The sequence below is a fragment of the Ischnura elegans genome, chromosome 11 (assembly GCF_921293095.1).
Source record: "Ischnura elegans chromosome 11, ioIscEleg1.1, whole genome shotgun sequence".
Taxonomy (NCBI): Eukaryota; Metazoa; Arthropoda; class Insecta; order Odonata; family Coenagrionidae; genus Ischnura; species Ischnura elegans.
The window spans coordinates 101,865,155-101,876,868 of record NC_060256.1 but is presented as its reverse complement, the minus strand read 5'-3'; the positions used below and the strand labels follow the sequence as shown (position 1 = coordinate 101,876,868).

Here is an 11,714-nt window from a genome sequence, read left to right as displayed (position 1 = left end):
TTCCATCCACACCATCCATTTATTTATAAAATGAAAGATCACTAACCCACAGCAATAAATATGATTCACAGTAAACAACCAATTAGAGTAAATTAATGACACTTCCAAAGACTAGTGAAGATAGCGGAGTGCTGTCTGTGGTTTTAACAAGCACGTCATGGCAGACAATGTCCACGCTTTCATTGCCAATGGCTTCACTTCTTCCAGACTTTTGGTTTTTAAACACATCATCTCACAGACCCTATTTGCAGAGGATTTCTTTTCCAGAATTTGGATTCTTAAACACATCATCTCACAGACTGAATTTGCACAAAGGATTAAGAGTTCATTCAGAGTGGCAAATATTCCCTTTCAACAGAGCAATTTATTTGAGGCAGAGCATTTGAAGAAGAGGCGATGACAGCCCTTCACAGTGCTAACAAGGCTGCAACTCCCAAGCCCAATATATTTACACTTGCACCGATGCAGGCACAGAGCTTGACAGCGCCTGCCACTGTCTGAGAGGAATCTGACCAATATCTCGCTCAATTCAGATAGGATGCTGAAATTGCAAAGGAAGTGCACAAATTCATTAAGAGATAGGTGAATCTGCAAACTACTGTAAATCACAATGAAATCATTGCATAACATTCCGAAAACAAGGTCTCCAAGGGTAAATTATACAGAGAGAGAGAGGCTGGAGCCACACTCAGCCACTGCTTGCCCACTCAATGTCAACGTGTCCATCCCATACAATCCCCTATAGTTATGGCTGCAGTCGCAACTTCACCGGCGCGGCACCTTGGCAGGCGGAGGCATCAGTTCAGGGTCTTTGTGACGCCAACGGTGCACGTGGATGAACTCGAGCAAGCGCTCCGAAGTCACCGGGTCCAGAATACTGTTGCACACGGCTGCAGGAGAGAGAGGGTGCGTCAATTGATCAGCAGAGCATGCATTGAGGGCGCAACGCAATGGCCCTGCAAGCCAACACTCAAAGCACGAGCACTTAGATGCATGCAGAAAGAGTGTTTGAGGACAATATTTGAATGAGTTAGGCAAAACAAGTCATCTGAAGAAATACATGTAAATGTTGCTGTGAATTAAAAAAAACTTAACTTTAGATTTGCCAAGAACTCAACAACAGATGCACTATGCAGAGGAACACTAGTAAGAAGACCTAAAGTGGTTTTAGAGGCCCGTTAGTTGATGGCTATGCTTGAAAGAGAAATTGCCACACATAATGAACATTAAAAAGCAAAATGGCAATGTGCTAATATTATGTATATGACAGGATAAATATACTTATCCTCATAAATATACTATTTTGGTTGAAAGAAATACTCAGCTTCTGTTCTCAGGGTCACAGGAAACATGAAATTTTACAAAAGCTCACACCCTCCCCATTAAAACTCACAATGAGAGAACAATGCAACAATCAAACAGCCTATTCTGCAAGCTATGAAAAACCCATTAAAAAGAAGGCCATGTTGAAGTACCTAATCTGCAAAAAGGTAAGGTTAACCAGGATTAAAGCGTAAAGGATTATTAATGAAATAACAACTATTTGGAGAGAGATTCATGTGTAGCTGCGAGGAGCCGTCATTTCTATTCTAAGAGGCAGTTATGAATTAAAGAGGTGTAATTTCAGTTCAATTTCAACAGACTCTTTGATGAGTTCATCCCAATAGGAAAAACACTTGGCAAGTCCCATGTGGGAGCAGGAAGATCTGAGAGACAGTGCAGTGAGACAGACCGCACTATAGGTACACGGCTCAAGGAAAACAAGTGCCACCTCTGCTGAGGGCAGCCGGAAAAGTCGGCCATCGCTGAGCATTGGATGGAATGCAGAAATACACTTCAGTTCAACAACACCAAGGTGCTCTCTGATCCAATGTCCTTTGGGATTGACTTATCAAAGAGTCTAGTGAAAGTAGGCCGGCCACGAACACAGTCAGTAGAGGTTCTGGATATGCATAGAGCAACACTAGGAAACCTGTGCTCCAAACCATCTAAAAGGCTAAATTATCACCAACACGCCAGCCAATCAGAGCGTGCCGCTGCCGACAGCCAATCAGCATTCACCTGACCATCAGAATGACTGTATGTAACCAAGGAAAATTCTGCCTTGGGAGTACCCTGACCTTTGTCGGACCCCCAGGTCTAAAGAAAATTTCTCAACTGCCAAAGACTACTTTTCCCTTGTGTTTACCGATGAGTTTGTTCCGAGGGAAACAGAGAGGAATGCATAGTTCTAGGAAACCCATCGCCCAGTGCAAGGATAACAGACTGGAGGCCACTGAACAGAGAGGAGTTTGAGGTTTGGTTGGGCCTGCTCTTTCATATGGGGACAGTCCGCACAAATAGAATATCGGACTATTGGGAAAAGTCAATATTTTTCAGCTATGTATATGTTACTTTGCCAATCAATGCCAAGGGATAAATTTCTAGGGAAATTGCAAATTCTCCATTTTGCAAGTAAAACGCAGATGAAAATGAACCTTCTCCATCTGATTGCCTACACAAAGTAAGACCACTTTTGAAAAACTTCCACAAAAACAATGGCTTCCTATTTCCTCCCAGAAGAGAACTACATATTATGCATTGACAAATCACTACTGCTTTGGCGAAGGCGATTGAATTCCCAGCAGTATATGCAGACACACACATGATATAAAAATGTACATACTCTGTGAGCCAACAGGGTTAGAGCATCGGATAATCGTTTATGACGGCTCTGGGGGTAGCGATGTTGGTGGATGCAGACATGGGTGCAAAGTGATCCACAAACTTTTACAAGACTTCAAAAATAAGGGGCACACTATTTTTGAACAATTATTACCAGAATATTTCCCTAGCTACGGATCTGATTAAATTCAATACGTACTGCACAGGGACCCTCCATGCAACAAGATTAGACAATGCAAAAGAGGTTTTTGGGCACACGCTGGCAAAAGACCAGATTGTTGCATGTTGGAGTGTGAAGGGGATTTAAGTGTTCCGCAGGAGGGATGTGTCCCTGATATCCTCAAAGTTTGGGTGCAATGTCATACCCACGACATACGTATAAGGTTGGGGGGAGGTAAACCGGAAGCTGTGGTGGAGAACAATTAGGTTATGGGTGGTGTCGATCACTGTGACCAGTTGCTCTTCCACTACACCTGCCAGCACATGTCCCTCAAGAGATCCAAAAAAACTTGCCATTTATTTATTCCAAATAATGTTGGTAAAGAGCTACATTCCATAGTATAAATTCATCGGTAGCAAGATGAACTTGTATTACTACAGAATGGAGGTAAATGAGTCCTTATTGTCCTCCAAAATACAGTGGAAGCCCGATTACCAAGTAAGGCATTTTACGAGAATCGCGTTTCAGTGAGTGATTGTCTTTGTTATGCCAAACGGCCAATGTTTCACATGTAAAATATATCGGATTTAGCTAGGTCAAAAAGTTCCTTCCACTGTGTACACTCAGTATTACGACAGTTGTTTCTCGAGGGGGATGCACTGCTGAGAAAGCATTAACCAATATGATTTGCATTATCTGTTTATTATACTAAAAATACAAGATATGTGTCAGATCTGCAACACCTAAAGCCAGTTACGTCCAATTACGCATTTTTGTGATGGCCTTCAGCACACTCTGCTTGCTCTCCCATTTTATGTAACTCTTCTTTTGTTAGGCGGGAGGGTGGGAGGGGGATGGGAGGGGGATGGGAGGGGGATGGGAGGGGGATGGAGAGAAGCAGGAGAGGGACCCCCAATCATCAATCCTCTTTGGCTGGCTACGTCGTCGCTACAATAATATAATAGACTACGTCTTAAGCGCGGAAGCTTACATTGTAGTGAAACCCCCTCCTACTTTTCCCGTGTTAGGAATGGAAGTTGAAAGCACAACATTGTCGTAGTTAGATTGGTGCCTTTACATTGACTTTCGACTTAAGGAAAGCTAGAGCAACGTTACCTGTCATAGCATGATATCCGGCGATGTATATTTTGATATTTCATACACGCATCGGAATGTAGTTCTATATCTAGACATCGTCATCTATTGCAATGTAGGAAAATCACAAAAGGGTAGTTTCCTTCATCAAAGAAAACGAAAGGCATTGATTGCGATTCGTTACCCAACATTAGTGTATTCATTATATACAAATTATTTTGTTTTAAAAAGCCCAGTTTAGGCACATGTTAATGGTCAATTTTAATTTTAATCTCAATTTAAAAAGGCCAGATTGGCACCCATGCAATGCCACTCCTATAGGTAAGTGTCTTGCCCCCGTTCCCCAAACAAAAAAGGGCCTCTACCACTTTCCGGCTTAATAGCTTGAGCTGGGGCGAAGGGTAAAAAATCTCAAGAAGATGTCATGAGTGCAACTCAAAGGGAGTGCAAAAAGCAGTTAGAGTGCAATCTCGATAAAAAGAGACCCAATGATGCTCCAATAAACACTCGCTATCGCGAATTGCCACTTTACCGGAGGTGGAGCAAATAATAGCCTATAATACTATTTCCAACACCAATTGTTAAGTTAAGTTAACAGGAAACAGTTTGGAATTCAATCCTCTGGAGGACTGAAGAGTTGATTGGACTTTTGAATCCAAGCCAAGAGGATTCCTGAAACTCAGGGGGTCGTCTACCAAATATGTACCATGCGAGTGCTGGCAGGTGTACGTTGGGATCACAACCAGAATTAAGGTACATCAGAGGTACCCGAGGCTCTGCCAACCACACAAATCCGCAGTGGTAGGACACGCCGTTCAATCTGAACATGAGAGTCAAGGGTGACCAGGTCAAGATTCGGTGCTGCAAGGCAAAATTCAGGGATAGTCTGACAAAGGAATCCATCAAGATCTGGCTTGCAAGAAACATCCTCAGCCACAACACCAGGTGTTCACTCAGCAATGCATGGAAAGCAGCCCTAACGAGAATTCGATTGGCTGATTGCATGACACCCAATTACTCAATTTGATTAAGTAGGACAGTAACATAAAATAATGATCAATAATTATATTACTCTTGGGATCAAGTTTGTTTTTCACATCCCAAATAAATAAAGTTATGCTTTGCTATACAGTAATTTGTACTTCAAATATGAAAGATTTAATTTTAAATTAAAATACTTTATGCATCAAATAAAGTTTTCTCACACATTTTGGGAGTCTGCTACCATTTTGTACTTTTTCCTAATTCAATTAGCAGAGGATATACATGCACTAAAATACAATTTTTGATACTTCTTGACCCACTTATTTAATTGTCTTTATTATTTTATGCCAGCCAATGGATGAATTTTAATGACAGCAATGCTACAGGTAAATCAATATCCAACCTGTTAGTAGGATTAACAATGCATGGAGTTGGAAGGAAGAATTCACTTGAAAGAATCAGAAGTTGGGATGAAAAAGTGAAATTGACTCTAAGCATTAAAAACGCACTGAATTTCCCTTGTCTGAATGAGCAACATTTGCCATGCATCGTCAAATTCTTCCAACAACATACAATAGAACCAGTGAACATTCTACATGTTTAAGATCTTTGCCAGCATTGGTTCACTTAATAACAACTCAAGCCTACCACAAAAACCGAAAGAGAAATGATGAAGTCAATAATGCACTACACATTAGAATTCTCCATATGTACGTATTCCTAAACACTTAGCAAGGCCACAATTGGATTCCAAAAATAATGATCTCAAAAAGTACAAATCAATGACGTCATATTGGACAGAGATGGATCCCAACGGTAGTAATGAAAGTTGCTGTCATACGGATTAACATGCAAGATTGGAGAGATTTGGTGGATCACACTGACGGAGGAAAAGCACTAAGCATTCGACACACACCCAATGGCTCTCACGTTCAAAATGCCAATCACTGACTCTTGGGTGTCTCTTTCTATGCACTTAACGCAGCTCATTAACCTCAGTATAAGTTTTTTTTTGCACTTTCGCATCACACAACAACATGGTTAATTTATAAAGAGTGAAGAAGCATACCTTTAGCTGTAGTCAAGCTGTTTGGAAATGATTTGTCTGTACGTTCCCGCATGAATATCCACTGTCTGTCCTGAAATTTACACTCCACAATCTTGCCATTCAACTCCTTCAGAGCTTTGGTGACTTTCATGCAAGCAAACGGCTGGTCGTACCCACCGACAAACAGGTGGCCAATTTTGCGAGGCACAATGCTGCAAAAAGAACATAAAAAAATCAATCATGGATAGCTTCTACAATTAACATCAGTCCATTATTGTAATGAATTCTGAGCTCACATAGAAAATTGAGGGGAACACTACCTCAGAGTGCAGGCCCCTCATTAGACAACTAGCACTAAAACCAAATGATTATACTCACCATGAAGTAAAGCAATTGTTTACATAACCCCCCAATCGTGATGCAACTCATAATATATTACATGAAGCAAGAGAGAAATTTCTTTGCTTGCAAAACCCAAGAAAACTATGTTATAAATTAGAGATGGGTCGAATAGCAGATTTCTCGAATTCGAATATCGAATTCGAATATTAAATCATTGCTCGAATATTCGAATACCTCGAATTTCGAATACCTCGAATACTAAATGATGAATGCTGGAATGTTTGACTCGGTTGCCTATGCAGCAGGCAACACAAGATTTTGGGGAGTAATTTTGATTTCCTTTAAATGATTCGAACAGGAATTTAGCTGATTAATGAATATTTTAATTTTATGGAAACAATTGGGCATATCATTAATTCAACTAACATCGCTTTACCCCCACTTCTGCTGCCAAGTGCTAGCTGACAATCTGAGGCATTTTGCAAAATACAAGCTCTATTCCACCGGATTTTCTTCAATTATTTTCAGTCGATCTTTGGGAGTTCTCACGAGATAAGAAGATGAATTGTAATTGCTATCAGGGAGAAACCAAATATTCTGAGAAAATATCCCTTTGTCTGGGACTGTAACAATAAAGATTTATAGCACCACTCATTAATTGTAACTTGATATATGCTTTCGGAAAAAAATACCACATCAACTTCCGAGAAGCTCTGCTGCTCATATCGAGTTTCGCCAGAATGCTAAGTCTCCCTCCCTCGTATTTTGACATTTATTTCTTTGCGTAAAATGCTTAAATAAACTCAGAAATACATCGTGTTTGGTCTTATTCTTTTTGAAATTACGCGCACATTACTAATATTTCAATTCAATAAAGGTGTAACATCAATTGACGAAAGTCATTCTTAGACACCTTTTGTGCTAATAGATGACTCATGCAGCGGTTGACCTACACAGAAATGGGGAACTTCGAAGCTGGTAGGAAAAAAAAAGGTCAGTGGGGGAGAAAAGGGAGGGCCCGAAACACGTTTCTATTGTTCTCGCGTATTTTTTCGAAGCTAAGGTCTTCGTAATATGATCCCTGCGCGAGCTGTGACCTTTTTTATTTCGAAGAAGAGGAAAGCCTCAGAGGGGTGCTGAATGGAGAGGGATACCGGATCTTGGGAAATGCGCTAATGTAAGTATCCCACGGTACTCACACAGCAGTTGACATCCAGAATTGGGGAACTTCGAAGCAGGTAGCCAGAAAAAGGTCAGTGGGTGAGAAAAGGGGGGAGGGCGTGAAACACGTTTTTATTGTTCACGTAACTCGATATTTTTTTCGAAGCAGGGGTCTTCGTAATGCGATCCCTGCGCAGGCTGGGACCTTTTGTTTGATTTCGGAGAAGAGGAAAGCGTCAGAGTGGGTGAGGCGAGTGCTGAATGGAGGGGGATAGCGGATCGTGGGAAATTCCCTAAGGTTGCTATCCCACGGCACTGAGGGCCGTATCCAGAAACCATGCTTCAGCTTGTAGCGGCGCGCAACGCTGAATGCTGTATCCAGAAACGTCACTACTCCAAAACGCTCCAAATGGGTGGGGGCAGTGTTGCCACATTAATTTTGGGCTGGATTGATGACGTAGACGAATTTAGCGACATTTTGAGTCCCTACTATGCGGGCTTTGAGAGGAACTAAGGGCGACAATTGAATAACGAATATCGCAACGCGACTTTGTTTGTAAGCAAAATGGAAACGGGTTGGAAGAAGAATCTCGGCGTAGGAGAAGAGTTTGATTTTAAAACTAATTATTGATAGGAAAGTTGTATTGGAGTGCAAGAAAACCAATGCTGTGAGTCTTTCTTTAAAGGCTATGGCATGGAAGAAGGTGGAGGTTGAATTTAATCGGCACGATGGCGTAACGAAGGTTAGCACATTATTAGGCCGTGATTTGTGAAATTTCAGCGGAGAATCTTTTGTCTTGTGCTTAAAATCTGAATGGAAATTATTGATATAATTTCTCTTTTTTAGTGGTGTTCGTGGAAATAAGGTGTCTTAGGAGATGCGGCATCTCACACGGAATTTATTCTCGGTTCCATGGGATTTTCTTGGTTCTTCAAGTTTCTTCTGTGAATCTGGTTCCGTTCATTGTGTGAAAAGTGTCCCTTTAAATCGGCAAAGTTATCATTGAGAACCAGCTGGTACATGCTGATAAATCTTCGTGTTCAGAAATCTCGCGACGTGTACCAAGTGTCTCGACTAGTGTCGATCGCCGGTGATTGCCGGCTGGCCTCGGCGGCTCTGCCGCCGGGGAAAGCCGGCCGATGCCCCAGACCCCGCACCCCGAAAATGCACCAGGCGGAAAAGAGTAACCTCATCAAGTTTTGTTCAGGACACCCTAGTTTCGGTGCTGACTTTATTGATGATTTTTTAAATAAAATGTTTTCATCTGTTACAATTATTGTTGATAATGCGAAATGAAAGGAAAGTGAGCATTTTTTAAAAATAGTGCCGTTATTAAGTTGTACGGGTCGTCGCTACCGATGTTTCGCTCTAATTACTGACTTCTTATGTCCGCAATGTATAAGTAATTTGATTTGTGAAGTTACAGTTAGTGTATTCGCTCCCGATTTTCTTCGTGTGAACATTTCCTGGACAATTTTATTTGCAATTTGTGTTAATTAGATTTGTGAAGTAACAGTACGTGTGGTGTTGATGTTGATTTTCTTCGTGAGTACTTTTTTTGGACAAGTGTTCTTGTAAAGTGTGATCATTTTATTTGTTGAATTGAAAGTGAGTTTTACGACGTTAATAAATACAAGTTTGTGAACTCAGTAATTCTTGTGGTGGTATTTATTGCTGAATAATCCTTGGTGTCACTTGCGCAATTCGTCATTGTGGTTGACAAATATACTCGTACAACTGTCGATTGCATTGGTATAGTTGGATATTTTAGACTTTGAGGTAATATAATAGATATATGTATTGTATTGCAACGTCCAAAGATTTACGTGACATTCATTATGAGATGAATATCGTGTGCTATTGTAAACGGACTGCGAAGCAATATGCCATTTCCATCGACCCTTTCCTTAAACTTTAACTCATCATTTTTGTGACGGCATAAATCATTATAGGTAAGTTTTCACGTAATTGAACATGGTTTTCAATGGCTCGGAACTGAAATTATTCAAACTAGCAGTAACTGAGAATGGACGTAGCTGACTGGAAGACGACTTTGTCGCTTTGAGTATTTTACGCAAATTTTGGATATCAGAGACACAAAGCTGGTGATTGCAACTTTATTTGGGCACTTATATATGTATAATGTTAATGGTTTTCAAGGAAGGCCACGGTCTATTCCAAAGTTAATAGCTATTAGAATGGCAAAGTCGACGAGGTCTCAGCATAGTTGCGTTGACAATGGTTATTTTTCGTAAAAAAGTATTTCAAAAGCATCAAGGCGAGACATTCTTGTGTCCCTAATTTATTTGTATTTAATTATAAATGGTTTTCAAGGCATGACAGGGCCCGTTTAGAAGTTAATTGCAAATAAAACGGTGAATCCTAAGAGTTTTCATCACGGTATTGTTGACAGTATTTATTGGTAGTTAAATTAGGTAAAATATTTACTCATTAGGATAAAAGATGGTTATTGAAGCATTCTTACTATCTTTTTAAGTAATAATAAATAATTATCATGAGCTGATAGCCCTTTAAACATCAATAATTATGAATTTTAAATGCGAGACGATAAGCAGACGAAACCCGGCGGCCATATTACTTGTAGCGAGTAGTGTGCCATGGACCTCACTAGACTTTTGCAGCGGTGCCCGTAGCGGTGCTCGGCCGCTACAGCGGCTACGTCATCGTCTGATGACGTATCAAGCAGTAGTGAGGTTTCTGGATACGGGCCTGAGGTTCTCCTAAAGTCTGTTCACTTTATCTTTGCGGGTGAGCTGGTGTGGCTTAACCGAGTTGGGGTGAGAGGAGGGAAAGTTTATCTACACGTGACTTTCCCTCTGCCAATCAGCAGACAGTAGGCGTGGTCTAGCACTTCGGAACGTCAGTCGCTCTCAGACCTCCGTCGTGTCAACTTCGTGAATCTGCTAGCTGTGTTGCCAAATCCTTTTCCCTTGCACTCCCCGTTTATAAGAATGTTACGCCTATGTATGCCTTTCACCAGCGGTCTCGCATTTAGCGGACAATATCCTGGCTTCTGAGATGGGATTATCCTCAATACATTGTATGCATTGTTTCGCCGCCGGGCCCAAAATATCTTTGGCCACGTGTGAGTCACACCTTTTCGGTGAGACACAAGGGCGGCTATGTACATTTGGCAACGTTAAGGTCGCTCCTGTTCTCTCTCTCGGTACTACCCCTTCCCCTTCAGCGGGGCCCCTTCCCCTCCAGCGGGGCCCCTCCCCCTTCAGCGAGGCCCTCCGAGAGTGTCCGGGATCTAACGAAAGTTGACCCGCAGAGATAAAATGAACAGATATTAGTGGGGGGAATCGGGGATTTTCGGATTTTTTCACCCGACCATTTTCGGTTCCCCTCGTCGAACTCTTTTCACCGCTAAAATCCACGAATTTGATGTAATTCGTCAACTTGCGTAAAACGGCGCTGCGAGCACTGAATGACTACAGTTCTCTACATTTTTCCGAGTCAACTACCAACGACGTGCGTGCGACACACAGTGGGCTGAAATCGAAAAAAGCTGGCCAAAAATGATTTTTTTCACTTTTTAATTTGGAAAGAAGTATTATATTTTCAAATTAAAGAATAATCAGTGACCACATTACTGAAATAATTTTATTCATAACTCATTTTTTTAAAGCTAGAGACGTCTGTGAATTTAATGAAAAATTATCTCAAAATTTTTTTCCCATATTTTGAAAAAATTGACTGAAGTTTTTTGCTACTGTTGCGTTATGTTTAAAAATGCCTGATTTTAAACCATTCCATAATAAAAATGAACATTTTCATAATTCGTTGTAGTGAAATTTTTTATTATAGCGATAATTTTTATTACTTTTATTTAAACAATTAAAATGTCCTATTTTTCATGTATTTTTAACATAATGTAAAGAAAAAGTTGATGTTTTTCACTTTGCTTCACGAAGTGTTTAGCACCACATTGTAAAATAAAGTGTCAACTTTAGTTATCAATTGAAAAATCCTGCCCCAATTTGCCACCCCGCCTCTCCTATCAAGTTTTGTGCGTGTATGTCCAACCGCCAGACGCGGTGGTTTGATGCGAACATTTGTGCAGACTTAGCTGTGGCCGAGGATAATTCGCTAAAAGTGAGACGAAACTACACTTACATGCACTGCATACATTTAGCATGCCATATTAGTCTTATTATTCTATTTTTCCAAGCGCACATTACAATTTCCTTCATGAGACATATAAATGACTCAATGATTGCGCCGGCAGACCAGAT

The 11,714-nt window shown here is 40.8% G+C and overlaps 1 protein-coding gene across 2 annotated transcripts in view; it reads right to left on the bottom strand.

Annotated features, from left to right (window-relative positions):
- Window positions 1–11,714, bottom strand: part of LOC124168533 (mRNA-capping enzyme) — a 133,403-nt gene continuing 121,689 nt past the window's right edge. For both annotated transcript variants that reach the window (XM_046546869.1, XM_046546870.1), the window contains 2 exons: window positions 5,973–6,163; window positions 1–890 (listed from right to left, as the gene is read on the bottom strand). In XM_046546869.1, coding sequence (XP_046402825.1) covers window positions 766–890; window positions 5,973–6,163 — 316 coding nt within the window. In that variant the 3' untranslated portion in view covers window positions 1–765. The remainder of the gene's footprint in view (window positions 891–5,972; window positions 6,164–11,714) is intronic.